The sequence below is a fragment of the Bos indicus genome, chromosome 26 (assembly GCF_029378745.1).
Source record: "Bos indicus isolate NIAB-ARS_2022 breed Sahiwal x Tharparkar chromosome 26, NIAB-ARS_B.indTharparkar_mat_pri_1.0, whole genome shotgun sequence".
Classification (NCBI taxonomy): Eukaryota; Metazoa; Chordata; class Mammalia; order Artiodactyla; family Bovidae; genus Bos; species Bos indicus.
The window spans coordinates 25,653,993-25,675,348 of NC_091785.1; the positions used below are offsets into that span (position 1 = coordinate 25,653,993).

The 21,356-nt window shown below is 41.9% G+C and overlaps 1 protein-coding gene across 3 annotated transcripts in view; it reads left to right on the forward strand.

Moving 5' to 3' along the window:
- SORCS3 (sortilin related VPS10 domain containing receptor 3) overlaps positions 1 to 21,356 on the forward strand; it is a 632,833-nt gene that overhangs the window by 587,608 nt on the left and 23,869 nt on the right. For all 3 annotated transcript variants that reach the window (XM_070780798.1, XM_070780799.1, XM_019953194.2), the window contains 4 exons: positions 1,026 to 1,139; positions 4,778 to 4,949; positions 7,374 to 7,560; positions 13,824 to 13,957. In XM_070780798.1, coding sequence (XP_070636899.1) covers positions 1,026 to 1,139; positions 4,778 to 4,949; positions 7,374 to 7,560; positions 13,824 to 13,957 — 607 coding nt within the window. The remainder of the gene's footprint in view (positions 1 to 1,025; positions 1,140 to 4,777; positions 4,950 to 7,373; positions 7,561 to 13,823; positions 13,958 to 21,356) is intronic.

Here is a 21,356-nt window from a genome sequence, read left to right on the forward strand (position 1 = left end):
AACCTCAAGAAGTAAGGCAACACCATTTACATTTCCAATGGGAGCCCTCTTCTCACACCACACACTGGTCTTTGACTCCCTCATTTTGGAGTGCTGAGGGAAGAGGAAGGGGATCATACCTGACCTTTCTTCATTTTATTATGGCTCGGCTTTTACAAAAACATGGAGAAGAGCTACGGTTTAACTTTTGTGGGTTTTTTATTTGTTTCCTAAAGGAAACGGGGCTTGTGTTATAAATAGTTGGGGAAAGTTTGAAAGTGAATGCAAATGTGTATATGTGTTTGAGAGAGAATTTCAAAAAATATGAAGATAAAATCAATGAAATCCATTTTGGAATAAAGTATGGAACCATATCACATAAATAAATCTTTACTTTTAAAATCATCTTCTTGATTGTCATCCAGTTATTTCAGTAAATCCACTGTGACCCAAAATAAGCTTTTAAGCTTATGACATCCCTCACACCCACCCAACCTAGTGTGCCTTACGCATTCACACCTTTTTAAACCTGGACTCTCCATTTCCTAATCTACTATGTCTGGAGAAGGCAATGGCACCCCACTGCAGAACTCTTGCCTGGAGGATCCCACGGACAGAGGAGCCTGGTAGGCTCCAGTCCATGGGGTCGCTAAGAGTCGGGCACGACTGAACAACTTCACTTTGACTTTTCACTTTCATGCGTTGGAGAAGGAAATGGCAACCCACTCCAGTATTCTTGCCTGGAGAATCCCAGGGACCGGGAAGCCTGGTGGGCTTCCATCTATGGGGTCCCACAGAGTCAGACATGACTGAAGCAACTTAGCAGCAGCAGCAGCAGCAGCAGCATGTCTTCTGTACACTGGACTCCAAATGACTGAGTCTGAAAATCTATTTTCAAAGCATGAATTTTGCCCCTACTGGGAATATTTAAAGAATGTGTTTGGCTTTGGGGATGGTTAGAGAGATATATTTGTGTTTATATGTGTTTGTGGATATTTTCACATTTGTGCATCTACAGCAGTATTCAATGTTTATTTTCTGGACAGTGACTATGGCTATGAGAGACACGGAGAGAGCCAGTGTGTCCCTGCTTTCTGGTACAATCCAGCGTCTCCATCTAAGGACTGCAGCCTTGGTCAAAGCTACTTTAACAGTACTGGGTAAGTAATTTACCTGAAGGAACCCCGCTCACCGCCTTCCTATTTCACTGTTCACTAAGTTGGGATCAGAGGAGCATTGCTAGTGAAGCAAGAAAGAACATAGAGTCTGTTTACAGCAGGTGGCTTCTGAAGAAAGTTGAGGGGTTCTTTAGCTGAGCCTAGCTTTTTTGAACATAGAAGAGATTTCTGATTACCCAGATTTCAATGCCTTTTGCTGTTTGCCTCTGAAATATCATAGCTATTATTTTAGTCAGGTCTTCTCTTCTGGAAAGAGATGCCACCATATTTTCCAGACCCTGATGGAAATAAGTTAACACAAGTGGTATGCAGATATTATGGTTCTCTTTAGTGAGAGATGAGCTGACGCTCTTGTGGACCAATGATGGAAATGGAATGAAAAGTCAAAGTCCCATCCTGGGAACCCCTGGAATAAGAAGCTCAAGGCGCACTTTCTGTAATTGTCAAATTATGTATATTTCTCTTTTTGTTACTTATTACTTCCTCAGATGCTTGAAAAAAAAAAATTTCCGTGATTTGTTGTCATTCCCCTTTACTTTGCCACTTCGGTGACCAAGTACAGATTTGGAAAGCAGATTGGTGGTTGAAGACAGTGTTTTTACAATTTTATGTGCTATGAATCACCTGGGGATCTTGTTAAAACGCAGCTCCTAATTTAGGCGATCTGCAGTGGCACTGAACTTCTTTATTTCAACAAACTCCCACACATTGTTGTCTTTGCTGGTCCCAGCACTCATCTTTGAGTAACAAGGGACTAGAATCCAGTCTCAACTCTTCCAGTGGATGGATCTTCTAACGTCTCACACAAGTTACTCACCATCTCAGTATTTTTACTTTCAGTTCAGTTGAGTTCAGTCGCTCAGTCGTGTCCGACTCTTTGCAACCCCATGAATCGCAGCACGCCAGGCCTCCCTGTCCATCACCAACTCCCGGAGTTCACTCCGACTCACATCCATCGAGTCAGTGATGCCATCCAGCCATCTAAAATAGTGGCCAGAGTACTATCTACATAACTGATGTCTAGAAAGAAGAAAAAACATGATGGAAGAGATGTATCGAGTGGTCTGAGATACTCTGAGAAGTATACATTTTTTTAAGCCAAATATTTGGTTCTTAGAGAACTATTCTTGGGATCTGAGCTGAAGTTTAAGCACTGTTGACATAATTTTATTGTAGATGACTGTCTTGGGAGTTAAGTCACTCAAACTACAGATCCTGCAGACTGAAATTTAAAGACCTGAGGTGTTAGAGAATAAAGTTTGAGGTTTGAGAAAGAGAAATGTAACAGGCATATATGACCAGCTAGGCCAGGTCTCAGCCAGAGCACACCTGGACAGAGCAAGCAGGTAATTGCATTAGTGCTTCTCGTATGATCATGTGATATGTGGACCCAATTTTAGGAAGTTCAGTGTGCCAAAACCGCTAATAGCCAAACAAATAATTCAAGAAGATAAAAGGGAAAAATTACTCTTTTTTTTTTTTTTTTTTTAAAGATTCTCTAAAAATGCCTATACATACCTCTAGGTTATTTAAATGTTGGCTTCTGTTACAAATCATCCACCAGCTGGCCATAGTTAAAGAGCAAGAGTGGATGATATCAAGTGTACATTAAGATGTGACATCCTCTAAAATGTCTATCACATGTAAAGCTCAGTATATTCTAAATGAATAAAGGTCAGCAAGAAGCTATAGATTATGAAAATTTGATTATATAGACCAGTGCTGACTGAAAGAACTATACTATAAGCCACATCAGTTCAGTTCAGTTCAGTTCAGTCACTCAGTCATGTCTGACTCTTTGCGACCCCATGAATTGCAGCATGCCAGGCCTCCCTGTCCATCACCAACTCCCGGAGTCCCACCCAAACCCGTGTCCATCCAACCATCTCATCCTCTGTCGTCCCCTTCTTCTCTTACCCTCAATCTTTCCCAGCATCAGTTTCAGCTTCAACATCAGTCCTTCCAATGAACACCCAAGACTGATCTCCTTTAGGATGGACTGGTTGGATCTCCTTGCAGTCCAAGGGACTCTCAAGAGTCTTCTCCAACACCACAGTTCAAAAGCATCAATTCTTTGGCACTCAGCTTTCTTTATAGTCCAACTTTCACATCCATACACGACCACTGGAAAAACCATAGCCTTGACTAAACGGAACTTTGTTGGCAAAGTAATGTCTCTGCTTTTTAATATGCTGTCTAGGTTGGTCATAACTTTTCTTCCAAGGATATATAACTTAAAAATTTCTAATTTCCACACTGAAAAATATTTTTAAGTGAAATTAGTTTAATAATATATTTTATTTAACTAAACATTCTTATCATTTCAACGAGCACCACTAACCACATTTTAAGTGCTGAGTAGCCACAGGTGAAAAGTGATTAACATATTCGACAGGGCAGCTCTGGACCCACTGTGAACTCAGTTGGCAATTAAAATAATATGTGTCTACAAGAGGATATATTGTAAGTTCACATTAGCAGTAACTACATATAACATTTGCTTGACATCCTCTTGAGATCTCCTGATGAAGATGTTGGGCCAGTAGTTCAGCAGTACGTGGGGGTCAGGGAGAGACAAAATACCAGGTATAATGGAGAACATATATCATTCATATAGAAATTTGCTTTCAAGGCCACTAGAAGAAGGCAACATGGAGAGACTGGTTAATTACTCCTGACACACAGAGGGAAAGAAGATGTGATGTGATGATGACGATGATGGTGGTAGTGGTGTCTGGGGTGCATTTATTTTATGTGGTTTTACCAGAACATTGATTTTATGCAGCTTTACGGATAGTGATATGCCTGGAAATAAAGTCTGTCATGCAGGTCAGGGCTGTGGGCAAGCTCTCGCCTTGGCTTCACATGCTTGGGTCAGCGGTCAAGAGAGATGCATGTCATCACCGTGCCCAAAGATGCTCTTATCTTAGACGGTCACAGTGTTTATGGGGAGATTTTCCCATGCAGGCTTCTTCTCTGAGACAGTTTTACCACAGCAGGATCAAACAGGAGTTTCACACGTGTGCTTCTGGTCTGGTGTTAGTGATGAATGGGAAATGAAATGTTAGCAAGGAAAGAAAATCTGCTATAAGAGTCCAGTGGCTCCAGAGTAAGAACTAGTAGGTGTTAGGGGATGCGGTGGTGTCCTGGCGGTCAAGGGAAGACAGGAAGAGGCTTCCTGAGGAATCAGAGTTAGAAGAAGGCTGATCTTCTAGCTGCTTTCTGGCCTCAGGAAGGTAGAAACAAGTCTGTCTCTCACAGGGAGAAGAACCTGCTTTTCTTGCTTCCCTAGACCAGTGGGTCTGCCACCTCCTGCCTCGTGCGTGAGTCAGACATTGATTTTTCTTGGCTGGTTTAGACACTGATCTGATCCGTGGTTCACCAGGTAGGATCGATAATAGTGTTTAAAGAGCTGCTCTTCCTGAGATGAAGGGATAGTGGCTTCTCAGCATTTGTTTAGCTTCCTAAATGGCTGTCTTCTCTGGGACTCAGACGTCAGGTGCAACTGTGTGGAATCTCTGTCTCGCTCTTGCTCTCTTGCACACTCTACTGAACGTGCTTCACACAAGCACACACACATGTGATAAACCACACCACTGACAACGATCAATACCCCTTAGGTACCGGCGAATCGTGTCCAACAAGTGCACAGACGGCCTAAGGGAGAAGTATACCGCCAAGGCCCAGATGTGCCCTGGAAAAGCCCCACATGGCCTCCACGTGGCGACGACTGATGGGCGTCTGGTGGCGGAGCAGGGGCACAATGCAACCTTCATCATCCTCATGGAGGAGGTAGGGGACCCCCTCCTGGGCCTCTGAGGTCAGAACTCACAAATGGGTCATGTCCCACATCCAGATGGGAAGAGAAGAAAGAGCTTGTGTTCCCACTAGTCCTTAAAACAAAGTCAATGGTGAGAAGCACCACTTGTGTGATAAGATGGAAGGCGTGAAAGAGGGCTTGGGATGTTTAGGGACCCTGTTCCCTTCATCCCACAATACAGACCTAGGCCAAAGGGGTCCCCTTGTGTCTGAGCAGGCGCAGATCTGAATATATTCTTTGAGGTACCCCTTTAGGGCCTGCGTTAAAGGACTCTTAATTATCATTAGACTGCATACTATAAACATTGCCAGAATGGAATTCACATTTTTTCCTGTTTGTTTCAGGATCCTTATTTTTTTTCTTTTACCCTTAACCCCACTAATTAGAAAAGCCCACAAGATTTCTAGAGAGTCTTCAAAGTATGAGTGCTTGAAAGTATGAGGATGTGGGAGGGTGATCCCAATCCTCTAAACTTATTTTTCTAAAGAATGTCAAAGAATGTCATATGAGTTGACTTTCCATCAGCTGCCTGCTCCATTAGTTCACATTTTAGGTCATTTGCAGTCTGGGGAGTAAAACCAGACCAGATTCACTCATTCTGGATAGAATAGCTCTGCTGTGTGCTTCTTTGCTTCCTATATGAGTTGTTTCATCTGTTTCCAAACCAGGGAAGTTTTCAGGCACTCCTTGCTGAGGCGCTGGGGCAGGGAAGTTTGCCTGATTCACAAAGCCATCTACGTTTAAATGCAAATTACTGTGTGCTCTTGAGATCTTGGAAAGAGAGCAAAACAGGCCAGGAGTGTGTCCCCATGCCCCGCCTCTGCCCAACTGTGAATACTTTAGAAATCTTTAAAGTCTGGCCCATACTGACAGGACAGTGAGGGCTCCTTATCCTGGGTCGGCACGTTCTTTAGCCTTTATCCACACTGGGTGCTTAAATTAAAGAACTTTAATATTCAGAGGAGGTCATCATCGCATTCCCACTAGGGAGTTTCCAGGATCAGCTCTATTAAAGCCTTCTCTTGAATGGATGTGAAGAGCCGTGATCTTATCCATTTGAATTGCCTTCAGTTCATTTCCACTTTAATTTATATTCATAAACTCAAGGGTAGTTGACATTGTGTTGGGGGCAAGGTAGCACCTATCAATATTTTACTCACATCTGGGTTGCCATGGCGGGAGAGACAGTGAAACTGTGATGAATGCACAGTCACTGGGCAGGAGAATTGGCTCATAATTCCAAAATGATGTATTTCTCTTCTTTCTTCTCCATCAACAATCTTTGTAAATAAGCAGAGAAACCTGATTCTTCTTTTTTCATCCAGAACCCTTATCTTATGGTTAGGTTCAGTTGAATTTATCCAAACTGTCAGCCCAATAAAGTGGGATGAAATACAAGAAAGTTCAAGTACAATGTACAAGTACAATGAAGTACAAGAAAGGATGGGGTTCAGTGTTAGCTCTTAGGAAGCTAAGGATCGACTTGGGGTGGTAAGATGCACTCAACTAAACCACTGACATCACCTCCTCAGGTGGGCCCAGGTGGCTCTTGGCATCCCTCGAGGCAGAAATACCTGTGAGCTGAGATGGTCAAAAAATGCTTCAGGGAAGAGGGGGCTTAGGCAAGTTTAGGGAAAGCCAAGATCGACAGAGCACAGGTATATTTTCAGCAGGTATGTAGTATTTATCTGTAGAATGGAAATAATTATCCTATCTCACAGAGTTATTTTGAAGGTGGTATTATATAAAATGTGTTAAGCGATTAGCATCATGCTTGGAACCTAGTGATAAATACTAAAAAATAGGAAAATTTTAATAATAGCATGGTGGTTGAGAGTACTGACACCAGACTACTTGGGTTCAAAACTTGGCTCTTCCACTATTGGCTACAGAGACTTTGGTCTAATTCCTTTAATTCCTTTATTTGTGTCCTCTTTGCTAAAGTGGGAACAGTAATACTGTCTACGTTTTAGAGTTATGAGGGGACTAATTCCTTGGAACTGAAAAGAAGCTTTATCAGTGTTAGCTGTTACTACTATTATTATTATCATGAAACAAGAGAGGAACAATTAATGTCCATGAGCGATCGAGGGAGGCCCTTGGCTTCCACATTTCAGAGGTTCATAGAGGCTCTACCTTCTCCATAATTGCTAATATCAGCCACATCAGGCTACCTGAGTTTGGGCATAGAAGGGCAATAGACCCATAGTACCTGTTCACAGTGCCCAGTAGCTATCAGACAGAGTCTGATGATTGTGTTGAGAGTGTTTCAGGAGGGTGTTTGAGGGAGATTCAGGCCTCTAGGGGTGATGCTGAAGGCAGAGGACCAAGCATCAGAGAGGAGTCGGGCTGGACCATGCAAATGGGCCCAGGCCAGCTGCTATTCCCCTTTGCAGGGTGATCTCCAAAGGACAAACATCCAGCTTGACTTTGGGGACGGGATTGCAGTGTCCTACGCTAATTTCAGTCCCATTGAGGACGGCATCAAGCACGTGTACAAGAGTGCAGGCATCTTCCAGGTGACAGCCTATGCGGAGAACAACCTAGGCTCAGACACAGCGGTCCTCTTCCTGCATGTGGTTTGTAAGTAGCTTGAACCACCCCTCCCTTACTCTGCTCCCGGTTGACTACTTCTTCTGTTCAGGCTTCCTGAGATCCCTCACTGAGCTGGAATTGGTATGACTACTACCACAAATGATAACCCCAGTCAAAAGACAGATGTGAGTTCATCTATGTTGGCGTTTCGTGATGCTAAAGTAGACGGATTATTTTGAAAATTTGGAAAATGTTACCACCTAGTCTCTCCTTTTCAGCTCCACTCTGTTCTGATATAAGTGTGCACATGCAAACACATATTCGGGTAAAAGTCCCTTGCATTGGAGGCTGCTAAAATAGAGGGAGAGAGGAACCATCTGGTTCACAGCCACAGGCTCATTTTTAAGTTACTCTGAGTGAAGGCAGCACAAATCAAAGTAAGTTGTTCTTTCCACTGAAAGAGCCAAAGAAGGATTAAAGAAACACGTGCCCAAATTGTTTTATATGTAGAACTGAACACGTAAAGTAACTTAATTCTTACACCCAAGGTTACTTCAAGTTTATCCCAGATGTAAATAATTCTAAGAACTCCCCAACAGTTTTGTTGTCCTAGAATTTGTTTCATGGCTGTTGGCTGTTGCTTGAAAAGTGAAAGTGTTAGTCACTCAGTCGTATCTGACTCTTTGTTACCCCAGGGACTGTAGCCCACCAGGCTCTCTGTCCATGAAATTTTCCAGGCAAGAATGCTGGAGTGGGTAGCCATTCCTTTCTTCAGGGGATCTTCCCGACCCAGGGATTGAACCCCCGTCTCCCACATCACAGGCAGATTCTTTACTGTCTGAGTCACCAGGGAAGAAACCACCAGTTGAAGTTCCAAAGTAGTGTGTTAGTCCTGGATTTATTTTGTGTCTTTGATATCCTGGAACTTGACTTAGATAAATTGAAACCTAAATATGATTTAAAATGTTGGGTTAAGGAAATGTTGTTTGGGGACTGTTATTGGTTTCCTGTACTTTGTAGTGACAATCATGGGTCTAAGGACTACTGTAGTTTTTACTTATATACCCCACAAGAGTTCAGAGGCTATGCTATATCTGATGGTCTTCCCAGGTGGCTCAGTGGTAAAGAATCCACCCACCAATGGAGGAGTCACAGGAGATGCAGTTTCGATCCCTGGGTTGGGAAGATCACCTAGAGGGGGAAATTGCAACAAAACTCCAGTGTTCTTGCCAGAATAATCTTATGGACAGAGGAGGCTGGTGGACTGCAGTCCGTGGGCTCTCAAAGTTTCAGACATGCCGAGCGATTGAGCACACACACTCATACATGCTACATATGGTGAAAATTAAATGCTTAAAAGAACCTAGGTGAACATGAGACACTTTTTCTATTAACAACTCAGTAAAAATATAAAAACCCTACACTTAAAAAGTCCGTGGCAGACAGTGACTAGCTGGTCTCCTAGCATTCTGGTTACACTAATAGTATAAGGACCAGCAGCGATGAGGGAAGTGCGTGGAGAAAGGCCTGGATGATACATCCTTAAAGACACCAAGCTAGTGGACCATGGGGTAAATGATTTCTTCTCTAAAACTTCTGAACTTCAGTTTTAAAATGGCTTAATTCTAACTGGTACCTTGCTCCATAGGTCTCTTGCAACAATAGTAAATAGGAATTACAAATAACACATCCAGTCATTCACTATTTTATTCAATGACTATTTGTTGAGTTCTTAATATATTGCTAGATACTGGGGACGCAGTATAGAAAGATGGCCCCCCTCTTGCAGAGTTTACATTCTGGTGAGGGAGGAAAAAGACTGCTAGAAATGGGCCATCAATAGCCCAGTGGTGATAATCACACCACACCGTCTATAATCTTTCTGTGCCAGCAGCACCAGGTGAGAAACCCAGGTGGGTGGTGTGCAGGGTGTTTACAAGCCAAGTTTGGAGCAAAAAAGACCTGTATTTGAATACTGATCATATCCTTTTGTGAAATGTTTGATATCTGTCAACTTTCTTAGTCTTTACAAACTTCTGATCCCTCTCCTGTAATATTTAGATTATAGTGAGGCTCTGAGAATCAAATTGGATTATGTGTATGTGTCAGGGTCCCCAAGACATCCTCTCCCAGGTTTAGTGATTTGCTGGAAGGACTTGCAAGTCTCAGCATATAGTCATACTTCAGACTTTGATTCATTACACTGATTAGCAGAGAGAGATCAACAAAGAGAAAAGGCCTGTGGGTCAAAGTCTGTAGGAAACAAAGTGCAAACTTCCAAAAGTCCTCTCCCATGGAGTCCCACAGAACATGCATAATTCCTCCAGCAATGAGTTAGAGCAATGCGTATGAAGGGCTGTTTACCAGAAAAGCTCATTGCAAACTCAGTGGCCGTGGCTTCTACTGGGGACTGATCAAATAGCCATCCTCTGCCTAGTGTGCACAAAATTTCCAGACTTCCTGAGGAAAATACTTTTTTCAGAATAAACCATGTATGTGTGTGCGCCTAGTCTCTCAGTCATATCCGACTCTTTGCTACTCCATGGACTGTAGTCTACCAGCTCCTCTGTCCACAGAATTCTCCAAGCAAAAATACTGGTATGGGTAGCTGTTCCCTTCTCCAGGGGATCTTCCTGACCCAGGGATCGAACCCAGGTCTCCTGCATTGCAGGCAGATTCTTTAACCAGGGAAGCCCTAGAATAAACCATATCATTGCTTAAAAGAAGAAAAAGAATTCTAGGCAGAGTGAACCAGTCCTATCAGCTAACTGTTGACTGGAAACACACTGAGAGCCAAGTTCCCTTATGCCAGAAAAGGGCCAGTCTTACACACAGGTCTTTTTAAAAAACAAATTTACTTTCCTCTGTTCCAACGACCTGCCCCACCCATGTTCCTAATTCTCCCAAGAGTGGACCTTGTCTGCTGGGCACAAAGACCAGTGTACTTCAATGGCAAAAACAACAACAGTGAGGAACAGGTTTATATTGTGGGTTATGTGCGTGAAGGAGGAAATGTTCCTTGAAACTTTTATCGTGCTCATAATTCCCTCCAAATCAATCATGGCTGCATTTACCAGACAGTTATTATAGTGGAAACTGCTCTTGGCCTCACCTTGAGCCATTAGCTAACAAAAGTAGCTGTTAGCCGCCCATAATAACCAATCTCGCACAGATTATTAGATTTTTATTAAAAAGAACACTCTTTGACAGTGAGGATTTTAGGAGTTTCCTGTATTCCCTTCTGAATCCTCCCGGCTCTCTTCTCTCCAATCCAAGGTTTATCTGTAGGTAGAAGCCTGGAGTTTCTGGCTCAGGTTCTTTGCTCTAAAAAGCTGTTTAGTGTTGTTCCTTGAGATTATGTTTACTTGTCCTGAAACTGGCATGTATGTGGCTGTGGTTGATGATGTTCTAATTCATGGAGGCTCCACCCCTTTTGTGTTTGGCATGAATTTGGTGAGAAGAGGGCTTCCCAGGTGACGCTAGTGGTAAAGAACTCCCCTGGCAATGCAGGAAACGTAAGAGATGCAGATTCAATCCCTGGATCAGGAAGATCTCCTGGAGTAGGAAATGGCACCCCACTCCAGTATTCTCGCCTGGAAGATTCCATGGGCAGAGGAGCCTAGCAGACTATAGTCCATAAGGTCACAAGGAGTCAAATAAGACTGAGAGACTGAGCACAGTAGGGAGAAGAAGGTCTCATTTTATATTTGGGGGCATCAAAATGCCCCACAATGTAAGTCTTAGATGAGTGGAGATGTCTGAGTAACAGAAAACTGAGAAGCCTGTCCAGTGCTGTGAATCATAGCAATGTGGAAAAAGTGCAGGGTTCTCATGAGCTGGCCAGCAGGATGGGCTCTGCACATTTTGAAGGAGAGAGCTAAGAATAGGAGCGTTATCTAAAAAATAGTACAAATGAACTTATTTACAAGACAGAAACAGATTCACAGACATAGAAAACAAACTTATGGTTACCAAAGGGGAATAGGGTGAGGGTAAATTAGAAGTATGTGATGACAGATGCACACTACCATATATAAGATAAATAAGCAACAAGGATTTACTGTACAACACAGGGAATTCTATCCAATATCTTATAATAACCTAGAATAGAAAAAAGAATATATGTATGTATGTAGGTAGGTATGTATGTATAACTAAATCACTTTGCTGTATACCTGAAACTAATGCAATATTGTAAATCAACTATACTTCAATTAAACAACAAAACAGAAGCATTGACCTTGAGGATAAAGGGACTCCATTCCCATCACGGGGAGAGTGAGAAATCTGAATGTGGGCATGAAGAAGGACTCAGAGGTGTTAAAGTAAGACCCAGGTTTCTCATCTCCCTCCCAGGACATGGCCTGGTCAGGGACCCCTTCCCATTGCCGTATTTCTTCCACAAAGATCAATAAAGCACAAACAGCAAAGAGAGTTTAACCAGATGAACTCCTAAAATTGAGTAAAGAAATGAAAACTAGCCAGTATTTTCTCACACCTGTATTTTTTAAATTCTAGCCCACAATCAAACCATACAAAAATAATTAAACAGGCTCACAAGTTGAAAATAATTAAGCCTTTAGCCAAATGTGTATCTGAAGTGACAGGTTTGAAACTGTTTGTTGGAAGAAATCTTGAAATGCTATATGCCTGGGGTCAGCTGAGAGAGCTGTAGGCAAAGAGTGTTTTCGCACTGTAGATACACAGATTCTTGAATACTTTGTTGATTGTTCAGAAAAATACCATCTGGACAGTGGCAAGCAGGTCTGGCTGATCTCCTCATCTGATCTCAGTTCCTGTCCAAACACCTTTTCTCCCAATATAAATTTACCTATGACACAGGAGGTACGAATGAGATTCACAATAATGCCCACTCTTGTAAGAGAGACTTTAACCCAATGATAAACAGGAGCCATGATGGTGTGGTAGTGGTGGTGGAAATAGTGTCAGCCCATAACTAATTATATGATACTTTTAATATCCCCAGATCACCTTCATATGTTCTTATTACTGTAAGGAAGGCAAAGGACAGTGTAACAGCCTGTGTAGGGTCAAAGTTATGTAAAATAGAAGAAAAGCTCATACAGCCAAAATTAAATAGGAGCAGAAGTAAAAAATATCTTTCTGCTTTCTTCCCTTTAAACTGAGCCATCTCCAAAATAACCAAGGATGTCATTAGTGAAGGCTTGGTGGCCTGGAAAATGCCCCACTCAAGAGACGAACTCAAGGTTCCAAGGATAAAGAGATGTCCTTGCTACAGCTGTGACCTTTAGTTACTTTAGCTCATCAACATCATCGTGTTGGAAACCAGAAAATGTGTTCCAGCAAAGTGTGGGCAGATAACTAGAACATTTTAGTTGGATCTGGTGAAGTAGAAAGGATGTAAGAAAGGGAAAAGTGGAGGAAGGGAGCAGAGGGAGGAAAGGCAGTGGGTAGGGAAAAAAAAAGAAAAGGAAAAAGAAAAGGGTAAGGGTTGGGGAGAAAAGCCCACAGAATTAAAAAATAACATATCTGCCCCACAAATGCAGTGCTGACTCATTAACATTTTTCTTCAGCGTTTTCCTCCTCTCATGTTATTTTGAAAATGAATTAAATTAAAATTCTCACTTATGCATAGAATGGATTCCAGTCTATTCTCTTACATGCTAGTTTAGAACTTGAGACTGCTTACATCAGTTTTCTGAGGAGCAAAAAAAATGTTTGGTCACCTTTTGGCAAACAGCTTTTAAAATTATTATTATTTGTGAACCTGGCATTTATTTCTCTTCAATTTAAGGAGACAGGCTTTTTTCTTTTCATAATACAGCCCTGCCAGCTTCTGAGTGACACCCACTGAGTGTTGCAGATGACAGGCACAATGGCCGATTGTTGAACAAGATGGAACCAATTAACAATTGAGGATAATGGCAGAGCCCTCCATACAATGCACCAACCCCCAATCACGATACAGGCTAATCAGCAGCTATGCAAGAGATTGCTTTTTTATCTTCCTATTTTTTGGCTAAGTGTCCAGTAAACTAGCTTTGTCCTTAGATTTGAGGTTCATAAGCATTTGTGGTGGGATCATCAGACGGAAGTTAAGTTCAGATGTCACTCAATCTGAAGCCCAAATTGAGTTCCCTGTTGTTTGCAGTGCTTCATTTCAAGCATACACACACACACACACACACACACACACACACCTCAACATCTGTGAGTTTGCGATTGTTGTTTTATTATAGATGATGGTAAAGATAAAAAGAATCTGGAAATGTGAGCTTTTGTTTATTTTGGGAATAGAAACACTGACATTGTTTTCCTCGTTCCCCTAGGTCCTGTGGAGCATGTTCATCTCCGGGTTCCCTTTGTTGCCATAAGAAATAAGGAGGTCAACATCAGTGCAGTTGTGTGGCCCAGCCAACTGGGGACTCTTACGTATTTCTGGTGGTTCGGCAATAGTACAAAGGTTTGGCCCTTATCGATTAGTATCTGCTTAGATTTGACCCTTTCTGATTGGTATCTGCTTAGATGATCCCATGTTCTAACTTCTGTTTGATGCTGGGAGCACAGGGGGATGTGGGCAATAACGGATACTCAATGAAGCTTGGAATCCATGTCAATGAATATGACATACCTTCCCACACCAACTTCATTGCTATAATAGGGGAACTTCAAATATCCTAAGGAAGAAAAGATTATACAAACCTGGTTGTTCTTGCTCCTCTGATCAATTTTTCTAATACTCATTTTGCTCTGTTTTGTTTTAATCCTAGCCTTTCTACTCATTAGGTGTATAATATCAAGAAAGTCATTTAATGGTAAATAATCAGCCTGCAATTCTAGGTGACCCTGGTTCAGTCCCTGGGTTGCGAAGATCCTCTGGAGAAGGACATGGAAACACATTCCCACATTCTTGCCTGGAGAATCCCATGCAGTGAGGAACCTGGAGGCTACAGTCCATGGGTCGCAAAGAGTTGAACATGACTGAGCAACTAACACACACACACACACACATTGAGAAAGTCACTTCAGTTCAGTTCAGTCGCTCTGTTGTGTCTGACTTTGTGACCCCATAGACTGCAGCACACCAGGCCTCCCTGTCCATCGACAACTCCTGGAGTTTACTCAACTCATGTCCATTGAGTCAGTGATGCCATCCAACTATCTCATCCTCGTCATCCCCTTCTCCTCCTGCCTTCAATCTTTCCCAGCATCAGGGTCTTTTCAAATGAGTCAGTTCTTCGCATCAAGTGGTCAAAGTATTGGAGTTTCAGCTTCAGCATCAGTCCTTCCAATGAATATTCAGGACTGATTTCCTTTGGGATGAACTGGTTGGATCTCCTTGCAGTCTAAGGAACTCTTAAGAGTCTTCTCCAACACCACAGTTCAAAAGCATCAATTCTTTGGTGCTCAGCTTTCTTTCTGGTCCAACTCTCTCATCCATACGTGACTACTGGAAAAACTATAGTTTTGACTAGATGGACCTTTGTTGGCTTTGTAATGTCTCTGCTTTTTAATATGGTGTCTAAGTTGGTCATAGCTTTTCTTCCAAGGAGCAAGTGTCTTTTAATTTCATGGCTGCAGTCACCATCTGCAGTGATTTTGGAGCCCCCCAAAATAAAGTCTGTCACTGTTTCCACTGTTTCCCCATGTATTTACCATGAAGTGATTATGATCTTACTTTTCTGAATGTTGAGTTTTAAGCCAACTTTTTCACTCTCTTCTTTCACTTTTACCAAGAGGTTCTTTTTGGCTTTCTGCCATCAGGGTGGTGTCATCTGCATATCTGAGGTTATTGATATTACTCCTGAAAATCTTGATTCCAGCTTGTGCTTCATCCAGCCTGGCATTTCTCATGATGTCCTCTGCATATAAGTTAAATAAGCTAGGTGACAACATACAGCCTTGACATACTCCTTTCCTGATACCAGTCTGTAGACCCATGTCCAGTTCTAACTGTTGCTTGTCGACCTGCATACAGATTTCTCAGGAGGCAGGTCAGGTGGTCTGGTATTCCCATCTCTTTAAAAATTTTCCACAATTTGTTGTGATCCACCCAGTCAAAGGCTTTGGCATAATGAATAAGATGTACAAAGGCAAAATGGCTGTCTGAGGAGGCCTTACAAATAGCTGAGAAAAGAAGAGAAGCAAAAGGCAAAGGAGGAAAGAAAAGATACACCCATTTGAATGCGGAGTTCCAAACAATAGCAAGGAGAGATAAGAAAGCCTTCCTCAGTGATCAGTGTAAAGACATAGAGGAAAACAATAGAATGGGAAAGACTAGAAATCTCTTCAAGAAAATTAGAGATACCAAAGGAACATTTCATGCAAATATGAGCACAATAAAGGACAGAAATGGGATGGACCTAACAGAAGCAGAAGATATTAAGAAGAGGTGGCAAGAATACACAGAAGAACTGTACAAAAAATAAATACTCAGTTGCCATGTAATAATTCCTTTTTAAAAGGAACAATGCCAGTTTTGTTTGTTTGAGATGAACAAACAGAACTTCAGATCTTGCATGATAAGAGTAGAATATGATTCATTCCTGCTCTTATTTTCAAGTAAAAAATGTTTTTTATTGAAGTAGAGTTGATTTACAGTATTGTGAGTCCTGCTTTTGTTTAGGGAAACAGCATTATATGGTGCTAAGTAAAATGAGGCACCATATAATGGTGCTTAGTAAGAAAGCTAAGATCATTGAAAAAGCAAGAGAGTTCCAGGAAAACATCTACTTCTGCTTTATTGAACACTCCAAAGCCTAGGCTGTGTGGATCACAACCAACTTGGAAAATTTTTCAAGAGATGGAAATACCAGACCAGCTTACCTCCTGAGAAATCTGTATGCAGGTCAGAAAGCAACAGTTAGAACTGGACACGAAACAACAGACTGGTTCCAAATAGGGAACGGAGTACCCTGCTGATTTAACTTATATGCAGAGTATATCATGCAAAATGCTGATATGGATAAAGCATAAGCTGGAATCAAGATTGCTGGGAGAAATATCAATAAGTTCAGATACACAGATGACACCACCCTTATGGCAGAGAGAAAAGAACTAAAGAGCCTCTTGATGAAAGTGAAAGAGGAGAGTGAAAAGGTTGGCTTAAAACTCAACATTCAGAAAACTAAGATCATGGCATCTGGTCCCATCACTTCACGGCAAAGAGAAGCGGAAACGATGGAAACAGTGAGGGACTTCACCTTTGGGCCCCCAAATCGCTGCAGATGGTGATTGCAGCCATGAAATTAAAAGACGCTTGCTCCTTGGAAGAAAAGTTATGACCAACCTAGACAGCATATTAAAAGCAGAGACATTACTTTGCCAACAAAGGTCAATCAATAAAAGCTATGGTTTTTCCAGTAGTCATGTATGGATGTGAGAGTTGGACTATAAAGAAAGCTGAGTACCAAAGAATTGATACTTTTGATCTGTGGTGTTGGAGAAGACTCTTGAGAGTCCCTTGGACTGCAAGGAGATCCAAAAGGAAATCAGTCCTGAATATTCATCGGAAGGACTGATGCTGAAACTGAAACTCCAATATTTGGCCACCTGATGCGAGAAACTGACGTGTTGGCAAAGACACTGATTCTGGGAAAGATTGAAGGCAGGAGGAGAAGGAGACGACAGAGGATAAGATGGTTGGATGGCATCACTGACTCAATGGACAAGAGTTTGAGTAAACTCTGGGAGTTGGTGATGGACAGGAAGTCCTGGTGTGCTGCGGTCCATGGGGTCGCAAAGATTAGGACATGACTGAGTGACTGAACTGATTATATGGTGTGGAGAATATGTACTGTGGGTTCAGAAAGAAAAGGGTTAGGTTTCTAGCATTGCTGCATGTTGTTTGTGTGAGCTTGATCAAGTGGTTCAACCTAACATTTAATGCACTTAACTGAAAACTGAGAGACTAATGCCCATGTCTTCTTGATTTTTGTGAAAACTAAGTAAAATAATCTGTATTTCCCTGGCATAGATTAGGTACTCACTAAATGATGCTCTTTTTTTTTTTTTTTTTTTTTGCATAAAATATGGCAGTTAGGATGGGTTGATAAAAGACAATTAGATTTATGGGACCCCAAGGACAATTTTCTGTTTGTATCCTTTGTGCTGTGGACTTTTAATTTCTTAGTATAGGCTACGATGCTTTTACATTTCTAGTGGTATTGTGCACTGGGACATTAGGTAAGGAGGTTAGTTAATAAGATGCCCCTTTGGTACATTAGAGTCTTGAAGCTCCCTATGTGAGATGAGCATTCTAAAGGCAAACATCTGGTTCACTCTTGAGCCAGAACCCAGGTGTCCTCACTCCCGTCTATACCAGTACCATTCCCAGCCCCAGGATGCTTTCTTTGCCTCACTCAGTTTGTCTCTGGGAGCTCACGAAGTGCAGTGAAGTGAAAGTTACTCAGTCATGTCAAACTCTTTGCAACCCCATGGACTATACAGTCCATGGAATTCTCCAGGCCAGAATACTGGAATGGGTAGCTATTCCCCTCTCCAGGGGATCTTCCCTACCCAGGGATCGAACCCAGGTCTCCCAAATTGAAGGCAGATTCTTTACCAGCTGAGACACAAGGGAAGCCCAAGAGCTCATAGACCCTAAAATTCTGCTTCAAACACTAGCAGACATAAACATGGTGAAAGAAAAAGAAAAAGATTTCTGGGAGGAGAACATCGGAAAGAGAGGGACTTTAAATTCATTTCACCTCAGAGGATGTGAGGTCTGGGCTGTCCAGCCAGGGAGTTCTTTTCTCTAGTGTTTGTTCACTTGTGGACTCGCCAGGGAGATGACTGTGTACAGAGGGCAGTTCTTGGCCATCATAAGCACAATGATTTACTCAACTGCTCACAAGGAACTGAGGACAGTGCTTCTCTGTGGCACCAGTTTTTTTCTTTGTGTGTTGATTCTGTGACCTGAAATACCAGACAGTGTCTAATAAATATTTGATCAATGGAGAAGTGGACAGTGTGATTGGAGAGTCGTTTCTATTTCTCAGATAATCATCTGTGTTAGTTTGAAGCTCAGTGTACTTTTCTCTAAGTCAAGGATAAAAACATCTAATCCATGAACATCACTGAGTTATTATTTGAAATTATCTGCCTCTCTAATTTATATTGTGCCATATTATGAGGGGGGAATTTTAAAATTGCAGAAAGCCATTATAGTATTATTTTTTTGACAATGACCTTAAGTATTCCTTTGGTTAAGAATTCTACTTATAATGAGCATACAGTGTAAAAATACTTAGATATCAAAGATTCTACTGGTTGGTTTTTGTTTCCAAAGAACCAAGAGAATGAGAGTACATTAGAGGCGTTCAAACAGAGTGGTATTGAAATGAGACAAGCCTGGATTAGGGTCCCTATACAGGTTCTTCTTTGTTGTATGTCTTTGATCAAATCAGGTAATTGCTCTGTGCCTCAGTTTTGTTCATTGTAATGTCAGAGTAAGGATAGCAGAGACTATATTCTAGTATTGCTTTGAAGATTAATAAGGAAAGGTACTTAAGTGCTTAGAACATATCTAAGCACTTGAAGATATCAGTCACTGTTGTGCTTAGCCATTGTATCAGTGGGATATACCTCTTGGGGGGGCGCAAATCTGACATGGTTCCACAGATTTCTCTCCCACCTCTAAGCATGGTTATTCTGCTAGTTAAAAAAGGTGTATTTTCAGTGCTTTTGCCAGCATCAAGACAGAAAAACATTAAGGTGGCCATAGTGTTGAGAAGTTGATCCAGTGAGAATTTTCCTGGCAAATGAGTTTCTTTGGGTGGTTGTTGAGTGCTCTGAGTGTCGAGCTAGTTGGCTGCCCTTCATAAACAAACTGATCTGTGAAAGGGGCAGATATTAATTTTGAGCATTTATTTCTACTATTGTCTTTATATACATTATTGTATTTAGTCATCAGAATATCACTGATGAAAGAGAAATTGGCTTGTGTGTGTATATCTGTGTGTTGTGACCAGGTGAATTGGACAGTTTCACCCCAGTGGTTGAATTAAGTCAACCTCCCAGTAAGAATCAGTTGAGGGTCTTCCCTCATGGTTCAGTGGCTAAGACTCCTCTTCCCCAATGCAGAGAACCTGGGTTCGATCCCTGGTTGGGAAACTAGATCCCTTATGTACAACTAAGAGTTTACATGCCACGACTAAGACCTGGCGTAGGCCAAATAAATAAATAAAATTTTATTTAAAAAAGAATCAGTTGACATCCCCCCAAATATTTACAGTTAACCCTCTGTTTGGTGCCCTTAGGAATAAAAGAGCACTTTGTCTCTACCTTCAGGGAAATTACATTTCTGATAAGAAGGCACGATGAATACACACACAGTTATTGGTGCTCAAGTATGATGATGTATACATAAATGGAAGAGATCAAGTGTTCCTAAAATCCAACTGTAGGCCCGTATACCTTCAAACCTATTAGCAGATGTGAAATTATATCAGGAGTTCCATGAATCTTTCTCAAGAACTTGTATTTTGTGCTAGCTGTTATGAGGAACACAAAAACAGTATAAATTTCATTTGTTCCCCTTAGTGAGTAAAGTCACTCATTTGTGTCTGACTCTGCGACCCCATGGACTGTAGCTTACCAGGCTCCTCCATCCATGGGATTTTACAGGCAAGAATACTGGAGTGGGTTGCCATTTCCTTCTCCAGGAGATCTTCCTGACTTAGGGATCGAACCCGGGTCTCCCGCATTATAGGCAGATGCTTTACCATCTGAGCCTCTATTTGAGGCTCAGATGGTAAAGTCCTCTATTTGAGAATATGAGGTTAACATCCAAGAATAGATACTATAAGCTATGGTAATAGGAATATAACCTTATTGGCCCAGCCAAACAGCTTAGGGGGTGATGGATGCAGGGCTTCTTGGTCTTAGAGCAAGTTGTGTATGGAGCTGGTCCTAAGCTGATATTGAAGGAGCAATAGAATTGGGACAGAAAGGAGGGAAGGGATTTGTATGCAGTGGTAAGGCTTTGGGTATGTTTTTGTTCTGTGTAGATTGAGTCTACCAAAGTGGGATTCATTTGGGATGAATTGCATAACAACTAAAATTGGAGTGGATAGGTGACCAATGGCTTTAGATGACATAAATGAATACATTTTCTTTTGTCATAGAAATTCATATTTAGAAGAGGGTATTGTAAGATAGTGGGCTTTCCAGGTGGCTTAGTGGTAAAGAACCCACCTGCCAGTGCAGGAGACTTAAGAAAAGTGGGTTCGATCCCTGGGTTGGAAAGATCCCATAGAGGACGGCATGGAAGCCCACTCCAGAATTCTTCCCTGGAGAGTCCCATGGACAGAGGAGCCTGGCCAGCTGCAGTCCATAGAATTGCACCAAGTCAGAGCTGACTGAAGTAACTGAACATACATGCACATGTTATTGTGGAATCTGCTAAAATTTTTAAGGGAGATAAGCGTAGTGATTGCATAGTCTGTCTAATTTGGGAATGGCATGTTTTTATCAGGGTATGCATTTAAACTGTGGACATTTGATAATATTCTATGTTGATTTACTGTGTTTGGGAAAATGGTGTAGGCTTCATCCCTACATTTCTGTGAAGCTCCCGGATCCATTATTCAGGGGGATATCTTCTAACTATGTAGTCGCTCAAGAGCTTTGCTGATGTCTTGCTGGGTTTACTGGATAGGATGTGACCTGTTGCACATAAGGGACTCTTTGTGGGCAGGGATGTAACCCACAGCCTACACAGGCCATGAGCCTTGCCCTGGGCTGCCTGTGCAGCTTGGACAAAACACAGAGAAGTCAGTTGGCCGCATGTTGGATTTGTGGGGCTCTAAAAGGCCAATTTGCTGGGATTAACAGAGGTCTGGCTTAATAAATGTGTCTGC